Consider the following 16,679-nt stretch of genomic DNA (forward strand, 5'->3'; position numbering starts at 1 on the left):
AGCCCCCTGAGCAAGGCGACAGTGATGAGGAAAACCTCCCTTTTATCAGAAAGAAACCTTGAACAGAACCCAGAGTATGGACGGACCCATTTGCTTGAGGCCAGCCAGGTAGAGACAGAAAAAGAGAGAGAAGAGAGCAGCAGGTGGAACGGGATAAATATACATCTATCATACATCTGACTAAAGTGTACATGTAGAATCTAACTGTGATACAGAGTACAAGAAATACTGTACCAGATGCATGTTACATGAGAGATCAAAAATGAAATAAGAGCACACTCTCAGTGACAATTGCAGAGCTATGACATGTGAGTTGGCTGGTGTCACTGGCAGGATTTATAATTATGCTTATCTGGTAGGAGTGGATAACTGCAGGCCATGAAGACTGTGCCTGATATAGAAAATTACACGTTGATGAACCACTGCCTTGCAGCGCGTCCTTGTGCTGGCAGGATTCGGCACAAACACCCTGGCGTGCCGCAATTCAAAAAGAGGCGAGGGCGGGTAAACGAGCTGTGAGGCACATGGAGCAACAGCGGTGTGTAGTAGTCACGTTTTTGGACTCACCGTGATCACCATGGGCTGTAGGTGACCACAAAACTAGTGTGGAAGCTGCGACAATAACAGTTGTTGTTGTTAAGACAGATATATCAGCACAAACGACAACAACAGCAGCAGGAAAAAGTCTGACGGGCTGTTCCGGTGACGTATTGACGCGCCCCCCCCTTGTTTCCTTTGTTAATCCCGCCCTCTCGGTCCATCTGGCCAATAGCAGCTGCTCTTAGTAATACGTCTCGTTTGCCGCTAAAACTAAATTCGCTCCACTTGTGCCCGGTCGAGCTGCCTGCATATGTGGAAAATAGCTACAGTAAAAGGTAAGTTAAGTTTGACTTTTAGACATACGCTGAATTCGACGTTTTATAGACAGGTATGGCCTCTTGTCCTGGGCAGGCTACATGCACACCGTTGTTATGTGAGCGAACAAACTGTCTGTGTGTATTTTCTCACTGACCAACTACTTCATATTCGGTCACAATAACAGCAACGTATGATTTAACTACAGTCAGGATTTGTAACGAATAGCAACGTACGGTGAACTAAAAACTAACGGTAGTTTAGGCGCATATAAATAGCCCAAGTACCCCGTTCAGTGAGATGTTCCCCGTGTACTGGTGTACTGTGGTTTCCGTTTTTTTTCTTTTTTTCTTTTAGTAGCCATCCGTTTGCGTTTTAATGAATGAATGGATGACTGAATGAATGAAGACAGCACGAATCAGCTAACAAGAAAACTACTAATAGAACTGCTGAACTTTGAAGTTCTAACTATTTGTTGATGCTGACCAACTATGTCCGTTTTATGAAACGTAGCTATAACAAATTGAAATTTTAGGATTTCTTTGCTGTTTGACTTCCCCATTTGAGAGCTGTCTCTTCATTCACGGCCATGTCCATTAAACAGAAATAAAGGACTGGATCGTTATATGAGGAATACCTGTACAACTGCATGTTTGTGAGATTATTTATCCAGACATTTAGCATAATGCAGTTCTGCAGATACAAGTGGTAGAACGAGACACCGGCAGCATGAATGAAGCTGACAGATTTGCAGAAACCAATTTCAACATGGATTCTCAGTTCTGCGATTCCCACAGTATCAAAATTCCTGCATATTTTTATATTTTTTTTTTTTAAAACACATTTCTTTGTTTCATTTATTAAAACACAATTATTTGCTATTAATATGTGTGGTGCTCTTTTAGATTCATTCATTTATTTATTTTTTAAATGCATTCCTGATTAGGAATGCATTTAAGGATCAAATATTTTTGGATCAGTGTTTTTTTTTTTTTTTTTTGTCCTCAGGTTTAGAACCCCTGTGGCTACAGTCAGCAGCCGAAAATGGGAATCTCTGGACTGCTGCAGTTCATAAAAGATGCAGCAGAGCCTATCAGTGTGAAAAAGTACAAAGGCCAGACCGTGGCCGTGGACACCTACTGTTGGCTGCATAAAGGAGCTTTTTCATGTGCTGAGAAACTTGCCAAAGGAGAACCGACTGACCAGTAAGCAGTTTTGTTATTTCAAATGAATGAAAAACAAAACATTTCCAGAAGAAATGTATGTCATCGTTTACTTTGTAATGTTTTTGCTATTGCTGATACTGGAATTGTAACGTGTTGTGTCCTAGGTATGTGTGGTACTGCATGAAGTTTGTGGACATGCTGCTGACCTTCAGCGTTAAGCCGATTCTGGTGTTTGATGGACGCAATCTGCCTTCAAAACAAGAGGTGGAAAAGGCTCGGCGAGAGTGAGTGTTATTTATTTATCTCGATGGTGATTCAGTGTAATGATTCAGGACATTTTGCAAATGAGACCTAAGTATCTGTGTAGGCAGAAAAGAGATAAAGCTGTAGTAATGTCAATCAAGCTTCCCTTTATCATGCACTTAAATGAAACTGTTTGGGTCTCTAACAGTGTGCATTGTGACTTTATTGAAATATTGGAACATTTTTGTCACTACATACTTGTTAGAACACAGCCCAAAAGATGTACCCTGTCCAAATAAAACAGAAAGTCAGACCTGAAGACACTATTGTTGATTCTGGGGAAACAAAGCTGAGGCTCTGATTCAGTATACAGAAGGGTTGTCTCATGCAATTAAATGTGCGAATTATGGTGGCCTCAGACAACACTATACATTATATCAACAAGTGTTTGAAAACCATGCTTTCCTCAAACCATCCCAGACTGATAAAATATCCATAACAGTTGAACAAACATGTTTCTATTCAGGTCTGTATTAATTATCAGCTTCCCAAGATGAAGAAAGAAGTTATTCATCATAGCCTTAATGGCTTCTGTCCAGGAGACACTGCTCTTCATCTCTAATAGGCATCGAGAAATAACAAAGTTTGTTTAGTCACAACAAAACCAGGGCAGCAATGTACACACCACACAGGGAATTCCATTGTTTTGTCAGCAAAGTCAAGGAATTAAAGTGTAATTAGTGTCATACAGCGTCGTGGCGCAAGTAGTAAGAAACACTGGAGAACAGACTGGGGTTCAAATCAGGCTGTAGTCTGACTTCATATCATTTATTTATTTGTGGCACTTAGTTCAAAGAACATGGAAATGTGGAACCCAAGCTAGGACAAAACTAAGACATTGGATCAGAATGGTGCTGAAACTTTATATCGCCTGTTTGATAAAAAGAAGTGATTTTCTTTGTTCTCTGTTTTATATCACTTATTGTCACTTCAGTGTTTTCAGCAGAGAGAACAGACATCTTATCATTCACACAACAAACCCCTCTGATAATATTGTGCCAACAAAACAATGTAACAGTAACAGAAAATTGACCTACATTGTCATCTAGAGTTTCAGAGAAGTACTGATTGCCTGGGCCAAACATAATAATGTAATGTTTTTCAAGCTCTGTAACAAACACGCTCAGACAATGCCTGCTTTATTTGGAGAACTGCATTCCAAACCAGCAACAGAGCAACATTGTTTATATGTGAAGTTGTGGAAAGGAATGTTCCGGCCTGTAGACATCCTCTTCAAAAACAAATACTTAACATTACTAAACATTAAAGAGCTAACATACAAACCCTCAATAAATTTTTTTTTTTATACTTGACAAGGCACTGACCTGTACCTTTGATTGCTAACGGCCGCACCATCACAACCTCTCCAATGTTTTTTTACCCTTTGTTGTCATATTCAAATCGCAACTCGGATGTCATTCAGCCATTATCTGTTCTGTTGTTTTTATTCCATTATTAATTTGGTTTCATTCCTGAACTTTTTAGACGCAGAGAAGCCAACCTTCAAAAGGGCAGACAACTGCTGCGTGAAGGCAAACTGTCTGAGGCCAGAGACTGTTTTACCCGCTGTGTTAATATCACCCCAGCCATGGCTCATAACCTTATTAAGGTGAGGACTTCTTCTCTCCTACTAAGCTAACATAAACTAAAATCACTCAGCTGTTCCTTTTAATCAAATGTATTTCATTTGTTCACCGTGTTCTGAAGGGACATTCATTCTTTTAGAAACATGATCACTAAAACATCTGTCTTGATCCAGGCACCGTCCTATTCATTCATACTGGACCTATAACTGAGAAATTATTCCCACTCACAGACCAATTGCATGTATTGTAAATCATCTAGGTGATGCTACTCAGCCAATCAAATCTGTGCATTCCTGTTAGAATTTAGTTTAATATTCATTTTTTTTTAATGGAGCTCTATTATGTGTTATATCTTTAGAGTCTTTAGAGGAACTTTACACTACATTTATTATTATCCTTCCAGTTTAATGTGAAAAACCTGCAGTAAAAATAGTTGAATTTGAATCCCCCTGGTACAGAAATGCATATGCAGTATATGGTGCTGCCTGGTCCTCTGTCTCTTTGTGTTATTTTTATTTTGTGTTTCCATGTAGCCAAGTTTTGTGTTTGTTTTCTTGAACTAGGCTGCAAGGGCGAGAGGGGTTGATTGTGTGGTGGCTCCATATGAAGCTGATGCTCAGTTAGCTTACCTCACCAAATCTGGTTTAGCCCAGGCTGTCATTACAGAGGACTCTGACTTGCTGGCTTTTGGGTGCAAAAAGGTATGTACCACTAATCTCAGCACATGCATTTCAAGCTAAAAGCCGTCTCTACTCTTGAGTACAACAACTGATTTCTGGAGAATGGAAGGTGATGCTGTAGGCTTTTGACAGACCATTTTGTTCAGGCAGTTCTGGTGCTTACAGAAAGTAGTTAGAACAGGGAAGAACAGCACAGGATCTGGCGAGATCAGTCACATGGAACGACTCAGGGCTAAAACCACCTTTTCTGGTATTATGAGCAAAAATATATTGGTCAAAGGCTGATACAAATGTCAAGGAATTGCCATATTAACCGCTGTGGAGCATCAGTGAACTCCTTTGACGTATTCTCTAGTATTTTCTCCCTACATAGCAGGGTTAACTATATTAACATAAGCCTTTCTTTCACAATCACACAGGTGATTCTCAAAATGGACAAGCAGGGCAACGGCCTGGAGATAGATCAAAGTAACCTGGGCCGCTGTCGCTCCCTAGGGAACGTTTTCACAGAGGAAAAGTTCCGCTACATGTGCATCCTCTCTGGCTGCGATTATCTGGCCTCTCTGCACGGCATTGGCCTCGGCAAGGCCTGCAAGCTGCTGCGGCTCGCCAAAGACCCAGACATCCTCAAGGTGAGAGTGATGGGTGAAATCATGAAGTTGAATTATTTATTTAGCAAGGGAATGACTAACTGAACTTGGGATTCCAAACTCACTTTAAAGAAGTACAACCCAACATGGCAACTCAGCCTGCACACCAAACCTGCTCCTGATGAAGGCATGATCAAGTGATAAGACTAAAATACACAAAAAAGTGTACATTTATCCCACTTTCCGTACATCAGGTAAATTTGTTATTTATGGGTATGCCAATATTGTTGTAAATCTCTCACTCCACTTCCTAAATTGTTTTTAAATTATTTTTGTTGCTACATAATGTCATTTTTGCTTTCTTATGATTTCTTTTATTGTGATGTGAGCAGAAGATGAATTTCTACTTTCATTCCACAAAGAAGAAATCCATAAATACACTTGAAAATGAAAAGTTATACATATACAATGCCTTTTGAGGTTAACGTAATGCTGTATCCCATCCATTAACATGGAGGGGATTTATGACCCATACAACAACCAGTGTTTTTTTTTTCCATGCTGTCATGTTGTCTGCATCCTATGGTTATTTTATTATGAATTAATCTGCAAATAGTTTTTCTTGAAAATGTGCTTTTCTATGAAATATCAGAAAGTTGTGAATGGTGCTTACTGTAGTGTTGTAATGCTAGATGACCAACAATTTAAAACCAAAAATCTTTTCTAATCAGACACGATAAAGAAAAGTGTAAAATCCTCACATTTAAAGTCATGCTCCTTTATTTGTCACTTATGGCAACCGTCCATGTTGTCAGTACACAAAATATACATGTACTAACATGTTATGAACAGCAATACTGAATCCAGGAGTACACTTTATATAATATTTATTATGATAATATGATACAACTGAAAGGACAACTATTAAACAACAAGAAAATACAAACTACAAGTTTTGATTTTAGAAAACACCAAAATAGTGAAATCTATAATATGTTTGAAAACACACAGCTCAAATTAGTAGAATAAATACAAAAAATGAGTTTGTTATTTTATCAGATATTCAGCATACGCACACAGAAAGTTTGTTACGTGGTACTTTTTTGTACGACTCTTTGCTTTGTTTGAAAACCATGCTGTTCTCTGGTGGCACGCTGTTTATTATATGCTCTTGTCTCGGCTTCCTGCCAGGTGATCAGAAAGATGGGTCAGTACCTCAAGATGAATCTACTTGTACCTGAACAATACATTGAGGGATTTGTCAGAGCCAATAATACATTCCTCTACCAGCTGGTGTTCGATCCTGTCAAGAGGAAGGTTGTACCCCTCAACCCTTACCCAGAGCACATTGACCCGGCTACCCTCAGCTACGCTGGACTGTATCCTCATGTACTGCTGATGTTCCATTAGTTATGCTGCTATAGGCCTAGGCTGCTGGGGGACGATGCACCAAACACATGTCCTCCTTCTTTCTTCTCTCTCCTCTCTTGCATCCTCCACTTTCTTTTCTCTGGCACAGAGCTCTTGCCCTCTAATTTCCTATCTACTACTAGTCATGCAATTCTGTGCTATTACTGTATAGAATGTTTACTGCTGTGTGTTCAGGCTTGCTCTGGGGGTTTCAGGCCAGGTTTTGTAAAGCGTCTTGAGACGATTTGTATTGTTATTGACGCTATATAAATAAAATTGAATTGAACTGAATAGTGTCACATTTAGGTATATTTGATATACAAACGGGGCATTGTAAGTTCCTTTCCACTTACAAGTACTCAGTATTTCTATCCTTAATGACGTTGATCTCAGTAATCTAGGAGATGACAAAGGCTTGCAGATGGCCTTGGGAAACCTTGACATCAATACCATGGAGCGGATAGATGACTTCAGTCCAGACAAACCCATTCTACAGGTATTGGATTTCAGTCATTTAAAGGTGCCATGTTGCTCAATGTGACACCTCACATTTAGTTAAGAACAACTTTGCAAATGTCTTTTCAGGTGTGTAGACCCCGCAGTCACAGCTGGAATGACTCACCGCCCTCCGCTGGATCCAGTATCTGGAGTAGAGGGTTCATGCCAGCCTCTGCTAGCCCTCACCGACCAACAGCCTCTCCAGTGAGGCCACCCTCCACCAGGGGGAAGGAGAGAGTCGTTGCCGTGGATGGCCTCAGACTGCCCTGCAGAGAGTTGCACGTGAAGAGACCAAGAGAGGGTGAGCTGATCATAGCTAACATTGCTCAATGGTGAAACGTACATATACTATATATATCCTCAAGTTCTGTACTTAATTTTAGGAACTATTTTTTTTGGGTGTTTCAGTATTATGCCCCTTTCTGCTCCTACTCCACCCCACTACATTTATTAGATGGCTATAGTTACTAGTTACGTTACAATTTAAAATTAGGCAACAGTGGTTATTTATAAGTGAAGCTGTCCTATTCTTGACATAGAATTAAAACAACTGGGTTAAATGTCATTTTTCATAGGAAAAAAAAATAGTCCAAAACAATCACTGTGACTTAGTCACTTTGATTTCTGGATAATTGCGGTGACATTACTCGCCACTTGTTAATTCCTTAAATGGTTGACTCACTGAGAACGGTAAGTAGAGATTCTGGTTTGCCACATCTAAAGTAGACCAGAAATTTGTATCATACTATATTTAGCCCCTACTTTGCTGTCAGAGTTAGCTGGTGTAGCTAGACTCACTTCTCATTAGAATATGAGTCTGGTAACACTTGGATTTCATTTTGGGGTGTATTTCAACTGACACAGAGGAAGGAAATACATCTGCATGCAGTTAGACTTAAAACCACACCAGCCACAGGGCTCAGACGCGTTGTACGACTACGTTGCTGTTACTCTTCTGTCCATCACCACATAAAGCCCACCTAAACAATTTGATCAGCCTAGTACATCTTTGCAAGAGCGTAATTGATTCCCAACAGTGGTTCCAGACCAACTTTACCCTGCAAAATACAGAATACTTTTTTTTCTATCTGAATTCGTCTTCTTGTCCTCTTGAAGACTCTAGTATATCAGACCAGGATGTGCTGCACCAGTACTCATCCACCAGTCCAAAGCGATCCAGGTCTGACCAGCGACTAGACAAGCCCCCATTAACTAGCCAACCCCGGCAACGCAATCGCTTTGCCACCCTGCTGCAGAGGAGAAACCAGGACACTGAGGAAGATGGCCAGGCCACACGCAGCAGGTGAGTCACAGTGATCTGATGCTCATTAATATTCGAGCCCTATTACTGACTAATCTGGAGACACTGAATAGTCATGGTCAAGCAGCACACACAGTCTAACCATACTGTGTACAAAGAACAATTCAGAATTATGCCTTTAAATACATTTGAACATGTTTTTATAAATGTTTAATTTCACATTTATATGAACACAAGATTTTGTTGGATCATCACATCGTGATAAATAAATCATCACAGAGATGACTTACTTGAATAGTTATCTCATTTTGAAAGCACCCATGACTCACAGCAGCTATTAACTCCAAGATGTTAATCACTACTACTATGAAATTGGGCATACTTCTCATGAGGACTTGTATGAATTGAACTGATGTCACTTTGTATCCAACTTTAGGAGTAAAATCTATATAAGTCTTCAAAATTTCAGGAGAATGGCATACTTAAAGTCTATACCCTGTAAACAAATAAGCACTCTACATTTCTGAAAGCTTCTGTATTATCCTGAAATAGTTGCGTTTATTCCCACATGTAGATTCTTTAGCAGCTCCACTTCAGCCACCAGTCTCAGCACTAAGGAGTTTGCAAAGGAGGAATCATTTCAGACTGTGGAGACCATCACTATGGGCCCCACTCAGGACAAGTCCACTCTTAGCACCCAGATCGATGACAGCGATGGTCCGGACATCCCATCAGTGGAAACTCCCAGCCCACCTTCATCACCTAGCACTTTATCCCCAACTTCAGACAGGCAGGGTCTCAGGCTGTTCCAGTGGTCAGCCAGCTCCTTCTCAAGAGAACAAACAAGAACGCCAAATTTAAGCTCAGGCCTGGCTGCCCTGCAAAAGTTTCAGTTTAAGAGAGAGACTATTCCCTTATCACCGAACAACCACAGACCCTCCGGACACTTGTCTCAGCCTCAACTGTCCTCCCCTGACAAAACACCAGTGGACAAGGATGACATCCCAGACACCCCTCCATCCCAGGACAGTGCTTATTTCTCCCAGTCCCAGCCTTACCTCACTTCCTTCAACAAAGAGGAAACCCCCACCTACAGCTTCCCCTCCTCCTACCAAGAGGGTGCTGCTTCTGTACGTAGACACAAACTCAGAAATACATCGTCATCAGAGTTTCATGTCTCATGAGTAGGTGTGCAGAAAGCAGTTTTGGTAGCACAGCTTTGTAACTTGCGTGTGTCTTTTATGTTGTTCTTCAGGAGATGAATTCTAGCAAAGATTCAGAGCCAGAGCAGAGTCCCACACACTCAACGGACGTGGAGAGGAAATCTGGCAAGCTGAGATCAAAGGTGGGCATGCACTTGAGATTTGGTTTAATCATGGTTTTAATCATTTACAGTAGTAAATGATTTAAGTAAGTACATAGCATGGGTACAGCAAATATTTTTCATGGTTTCTTTACTATTAGACAATCAGGGAGAGCTGTGACAGAATGCCTTCTAGAGTTACAAACCTAACAAATTTTATATTGCACAGTTGTTAAAATTGTAACGTCTTAATTAAGGCAATGCATTTTGTTTATTTGCAAAGCATGTCAAGTAGTATACTGCACAAGATACACGTTTACATTCTGTCCAAACGGTGAGATTTATCAGTTAATTTAAAATATAATACAAGTCATTAGCTAAATGAGTCAGGGTCTTAATTCTTCTTAATAATTCAGTCTGTTTGTAAGCCTTATTTGTCACTAAGTGTGCAGCAGTGGCTGGATACCAAGCCAGCTGCTTGTAGTTAGCCTCAAGTTTAACAAACATGTTTGTCGCATTACATTGTTGAGGGGAGGATAAAACAGCTAAGGCTCCCCTCAGATGTGGATGCTAAGTGAACCACTAACAAACTATCAACAGCAGTTTTGCTCTGAAGGTGTTCCCTATAGAGGGACTATAATGTGGTTGATACTACAGGCCTGCTCATACTACTTGACAAACTGTACAGTGATGTGACTTCTCTCCGCCTTATTTGATAAAACCTGGCGTCAGAACATCAGTGGTGACCCATACTTTTCCTCCTTCCTGCTTGCCCTAAACACAGCTGACTAAATTGGACAATAGTGTTTTAGAGTTCTAACAGCGCAGTCATCACAGGTAAGATGTTTACTTTGGTTCAAGCTGTGTTGCCTGTTTTAGTTCGTTGTGCGTATTAGTGGCAGCTTTATCATGTTTTTGTGAGCCTATATAAGTGGATGTACTTCTGTACACTTGTGACTGTATGTGAATATTTGACTGTTGTTGGCCATTACATTTCTTTGTCTGGTGGCTTTGTTTATTTTGTGAGTTTTTTTGTATGTATATGTTTAATTATTGCTGATGCAGGTGTGTCTGCCAGCTACAGTATGTGGGGTACTATATGTCATTCTACCATCAGCTGATAATATTTTCAGTTTGTTTAACCCTCGTGCTACCTTTGGGGTCTCTGGGACCCCAAGCGAATGGACAGACAGATAGAGATCATGCAAGAGAGTAGCACAAGGGTTAAAAGTGTGTGCCACTTTAAAAGTGGTGTTATTGTTGCTCAACAGTTGCCAAATCCAGCAAAAGATATTATACCTAAGGATCTTTTTGCTGGGCTACATGATTTTCTTTACACCTTGCCGTAATGGTAAATGGTAAATGGCCTTGCTTTTATACAGCGCTTTTCTACCTATTGGTACTCAAAGCGATTTAAAGACACATCTACCCATTCGCTCACACAAGCACACACACATTCACACACCAGTGCCATGCACTAGGAGCAACTGGGGGTTCAGTGTCTTGCTCAAGGACACTTCGGCATGTGGCACATTCTGGGGATCGAACCGGACAACCCGCTCTACCTACTGAGCCACAGCCGCCCCCGTGCCACTAATATAAAGACTGGAAGCAGGGGGTTAAAGAAATCTATCTAAATATCATGTCCAAGCGGATTTGTCTATATCTCAGAACTAAAAAGACTTATCAAACATTGTTATGTCTGCTCTGTTTCTGTCAATTTCAAAATCTGCACTTGTGTGCACCCAGAAGTGTTCTTATAAGGTTTGATGAAGCTGTTCCCACACAGATGTTAGTGAGGACAAATTCGGAACATTTAAGAGCCAGTAAGTCCTTTGTTGTTTATCCAGTTAAAGCTCATGTCATTGTAAAACTGCAAAAAAGGTCAACTATGAAATATCACCAAAATCAATCAAATAATCTAAATAACATGTTCCCATATCTAGCAGTGGCAGTTTGATAGCCACAATAAAAATAAAAAGCACATAAACAGGAATAGGTGGTTTTTTTTACATCCTAAAGAGAACAATTTCAGAGCCAATGGCACAGACAAAACATACCAGTTCTTTGAATAACACATAGAAATGACAAATCTTTACGACAGATGTGCACATACCCCAAAACAATGGTAATTAAACAGTTTCTTAATGAACTTAATGAAAAGCAGTTCTGTTTAGCACAGTTAAGCATTCAGTAGAGGTCGGATTGCCTCCTTCTTCCAGTCTTTATGACCTAGCTGGGCTGACCCGGTTCTGAGTCTTTCTCTGTACAGACATCTGTACAGACATTGGTGTCAGTGTTCTCATCGCTTTCATTCAGATGTTATAATTTACTACATGTTTTCCATAACCATGAACACTGTGGTCATATCCCTCCGTTTTAATTTTGTTTCCTGTACGTGGTCTTTATCCATCCAGGTTTCAGGGCTGTCAAAGCTTAAGTCCGGCAGCCAGGGTAAGGCAGCAAAGGTGCAAACTTTGGGACCAGCTAGGGCCAGTGGACTGAGGAAGAAGTCTGGGTCTTCTGGGAAGAAATTGTCCTCCCCCAATGATGAGAACAACCCCAGTGTCCAGGCCACCATCAGCAGTCTCTGGAAGAACTTCAGTTTCACAAAGTAAAAGATAATGACTTGGGTTACTTTGCAAATGAATTGATTTATTTATTTTCATTTTTTATGTCCTGAAAATCAACATTTAATTTTGTCCATTTTAAAAATGGAAATGTTCCAAGTGAAATTTAAAACGTTAATACTAATTTTTAATTAGGCATTTTTAAGCCATTATTATAACATCTGATCCCTTTATGCTACTAGTATGTATATTTATTTTCTACAAAGTGCTCTGATATGAGCAACATGCTGTCAACAATAAAAGACACTATTGATCAAAACAGCAGCAAATTTCTGTGCCCAACCGAAGCAGATATTAGTTTCTAATAGAACTGCTGTTAAAGGTCTCATCGCTTTTGTTTTTGTTTTTAGAGATGCCCAGAAGATGACTTCCTGTAAGAAAGGAGAGCCTATGTCTCCAGTCAAAGACAACCTGCTGACGAGCTGACCTCAGGCAACATGGATGTACTCGCCAACCTGTAAAAGACGTTTCACACAGCCCAGCGTTGTGTGAAGCTTTTAATGTTTTGTCATCGACCTGTGTTTCTTGCTGTATAGTTTTAAATAAAGCGACTATCTACTGATCCAAGCATGTCCTGTGTGCAGTCTGAAGTTTCCTAACTATACACAAGCAGTGTTAAATGGAGTTGCAACACATCTTCTTCCTGCTGTCATCTGCTTCAGCACAGCAGTCAAAGCATCTCGTCGCCTAGTATGGTGGCTGTAAAACTGCACAAAGCCCAGGGAAAATGGCCTACCCGCATGCCAGCTCAGGAATGTGGCGATAACTGCTGTCTTCCTGTGTCTTTAGACAGTGTTGAGTATTGGCTCATTAACGGCTCCATAACTGTAAAGTCATGGTCAACCAGGACAGGCCAAGAGGACGTGGAAAATTGAATTCAAAGCACTTTATTTGTCCCCAAGGGGCAATTTAAAAGGGCGCATTGTAGTAGCTTATTTCAAAATTTCAAGGGACAAGAGACACAGTCAACAACATAAGCAGCACGCATACTGTACAATCAACCAACACATATTTCACAGGCACACTGCACAATCACACACTGCATACCACATATCATTCATCACGTAGTAGTTCTAAAAAGTTCTAAGTTCTTAAAGTGCTTCCTTAGTGCTTCAATTGAAGTCAGTCTGCTGACTTCATTGCTCTGTACTGGTCCCAAAAGACCTGTGGATTTTTTTCTATTCTTATCTTTTTGCCGATTGCAACTATCGTAAGCCAAGACCAATTTTATGTAAAGTAAAATCTGTATGGCTAACTTTTATGACTTAATGCAAATATTTTTGTGAGGAAAAAGTAGTTGATGTGTATGTATATGTACCAACAACAAAATTTGAATTATTCAATCTAAATTACCTCTGAATTAAATTAACCTCTCAGCCGGTTTTATTACAGTTATAACATGAACCGTCATTGTCTGTGAAGGTTCTCAGTCATCCAGGTCATGGTATGTCCAACACGGGTTCAAAAAAGGCAACTGGACTTTTTTTTTTTTTTTTGAGAAGACGTTTCACCACTCATCCGAGTCGCTTCTTCAGTTCAACCGTCATTAATCATAACCCTTCAGATGTATCTCCACTTTCTGGACAGTGCTGACCGCTGGGAACCACTTCAGAAAGCTTCCGCAGTTGTATTTTTCCTATTGTTGTACTGGAATTTATTACAGTGTATGAAGGATCTGAGTACTGTTTCCACCAGGGAGATGGCTGTACAACAGGTTGAAATTCCTCCTTAAATAAGCTTTATCAGTGGTGACTGCTTCAGTGCATGAGGTTTGTCACAGAAGATGAACGGGCACTCAGTGAATTTATTACATTATTCATTCCACTGTGTTGCTGTGGGGCAGAATACCTGAGCTCATCCGGATACCAAGCATGCTTCTGTTGCTTCTCAACAATTATTGCACAAGGGCCATGGCCTCAGTGCTCTAGCTTTGAGATTACTGCGTAGCTGGGGCAGACAACATCCTGTATTTGATGTGATTTTTTTGTGATCTACTTTTTCAATCTATCGTTTTCACATGTGTGCAATGTAACCTCTACAACGTCATCACACACACACAAAGAAACTGATGGTGCTTACTGCGCTTTGTTCACAATTGTGCAATTAAAAGAGGAATGAACTGTTTCATGGTGTGGGTATGAGGAATTAATAGGTAACTGGTTGACATTCAACTTCCAAATGGTAACATCTACAAATTCCAACTATAGATCTTCAATTAAGCTTTGCAGTTAAAAACAGACGGTGTATTACTTAAAATCTCATGTACATGCCCAAGCAGGTAGTGAAGATACATTTATCTGAGTTATTGGGGAGGTAATCTGCTTGGAAACAGGTGCAGCCATTCAGACGAGTTACACTGAGCACAGGCTCCTTCATCATGTAAAACAATACAAAATACACAATATCTGTATTTACTGCATGAGCACATCTTGCCCATCCTATGTGTGTGTGTGTGTTTTAAAACAGTAAGAACTGAAGTCAGGGCTTAATGTGTCTCTACGAAAGAGAGGAATGTAGCTGAGAATGCAGTTTCACCACGTTCCCCTTTAAACACATGCCATGAACAGAGACTGTATCAGGACTTGTGTCTCTGGCTGACACTTGTTAGTTACAACAATATCTAAGAAAAACAATCTAAAATCACATCACTCACACAACAAATAAGTGCATCATCATATGACGTGTCCTGGTCAAACTAGACTACAGACTGTATATACATGACCTGGGGCAGAACAGGAAGACATTTGTTAATCACCCAATGAGTCTAATGTTCACTTGTTTGGTGAAAGCACTCTGAAAGCACAGAACTATTGGAACCTAAGCAATTTGTTTCCGGCCACCACAGAGTACTAGAACAAAAGAGACATTTAAGACACAAGAGATGTCTAAATTTACATTTTGTACATACAATAAACTTTATTAATATATCAAGGACTGAGCTCATGGAGTTCCAAGTCAGCTTCACGGAACTTTTACACATGTAGAGCCTCACACCTACAGTTTGATCGTTATCATGCAAATCTTTTCTAAACTCTGCTTCAGTGTTCCTTTCAGATGTCCTCCTCTTACATATTCCTATCGTATTTTTCAATATGCAACATCTGCTGCTTATCATGTACTTTTTCAAATACCCAACTTTATCAGTGAATCCTATGCACTTAGCTTGTGTTGTGTTTATGGTAAATACAGACAGATCGCGTTCATGTTGCACTACATCTCCCACTGGGGTCTTACTTTCAGAAGAAGCTGTCTTGAGTTGGTCTTGGTGTATTTTTATTGCTGCTGCCAAAATGAGCCACAGGCAACTATTAGGAATAACTTACATGGTTCTGCCACTAAAATAAAATCAGATTTGGACCATATCAGCATGTAATGTGAAACCGTTCAGAAAGAATCTGAAACAAAACTGTATTAAATGTTGTTAGTTAAAAATGCCAGCTACTAGTTAGCATCTTTAAAACTAATTATATTGTTTCTTTAGTTAAGATGACAGTTTTAACTAGCCATACAGAAAGTGGAACCAGTTTACAATCAACAGAATGATTTTTAGTAATTTAATCATTTCTTATGAATGACAACATAACTTTGAGGTTTCTCATGAATGATCCCTGTTTGACTTGGGCTCTTTATCTTTACAGTAACAGAACCCTCTCCCAGAAGAAATTTTATGCAGGCAATGAATATTCTATGTTTCAGAATTAGCTGCTAATGAACCAGAAAGGAGCTATGTAACCTTTGGCACACTTCAGGTCTTGAAAGAAGGAGGCTACGTCAGTGTTTGTTTCAGTGTTAGCTTTAAGAGGCATATATGGTGCTCACTTTCCTCCACATGCTACACTTGCTTTCCTCACTATGGTCCCCGCTTAGCTGATAACACAGCTATGCAATAACCGGAATGACAATGTCTGCACTCACCTATCAACAGAGACACGTCCACAGCACCTCCCCCCACCCCAACTCTCATTCCCCTATGAAAGTTTGCAGCACAGTACTGAAAAATGAAGATTTTTGCTTTGAAGCGAGGAGAAGGCAAAACACGAAGGGAATGTTGCTCACCGGCTGGAAAACAAAATTCTCGACTACAAAGCCAACAACAGACGAGTTAAGACGACTGAAGCAAGCATAACATTTGTGCTGTTGTAATAGTAAAGGAGGTGCGTGTACGTGTGTGCTTTACAGACCCCAGCCTGCTCGACACTGTTCCACAGGTATTCATTAAAGGCACAAGTTTAGACCTGAAGTGGAGACCATGTTTTTTTCTCTCTTTCTCTCTGATTCTAGAAAAAAGCAGCCGTTGGCTAACAGACATGTACAAACAAAATCACCATCAATCCCTCACTCATGCTGTGAACACCTGTTTAGTTTCTACGACTGGGAATCTGAGCAAATCTAGCTGT

At 40.1% G+C, this 16,679-nt stretch overlaps 1 protein-coding gene across 2 annotated transcripts; it reads left to right on the forward strand.

Annotated features, from left to right (window-relative positions):
- Positions 1 to 1,899: 1,899 nt before the first annotated feature.
- exo1 (exonuclease 1) lies at positions 1,900 to 13,365 on the forward strand (the record flags this gene model as incomplete). Of its 2 annotated transcripts, XM_084562035.1 has the most annotated exons (13): positions 1,900 to 2,060; positions 2,186 to 2,305; positions 3,810 to 3,933; positions 4,474 to 4,611; positions 5,010 to 5,222; positions 6,372 to 6,559; positions 6,984 to 7,086; positions 7,176 to 7,389; positions 8,205 to 8,391; positions 8,924 to 9,479; positions 9,605 to 9,694; positions 12,070 to 12,266; positions 12,633 to 13,365. In XM_084562035.1, the coding sequence occupies 13 exons, from the start codon at positions 1,900 to 1,902 to the stop codon at positions 12,706 to 12,708; spliced, it is 2,367 nt and encodes a 788-aa protein (XP_084418161.1). In that variant the 3' UTR covers positions 12,709 to 13,365. The 2 variants fall into 2 exon arrangements, with proteins under 2 accessions (XP_084418161.1, XP_084418162.1); XM_084562036.1 differs by lacking the exons at positions 12,070 to 12,266; positions 12,633 to 13,365 and adding an exon at positions 10,437 to 10,870.
- Between the last annotated feature and the right edge of the window lie 3,314 nt (positions 13,366 to 16,679).

Source organism: Chelon labrosus (assembly GCF_963514085.1).
Source record: "Chelon labrosus genome assembly, chromosome: 15".
NCBI classification, from domain to species: Eukaryota; Metazoa; Chordata; class Actinopteri; order Mugiliformes; family Mugilidae; genus Chelon; species Chelon labrosus.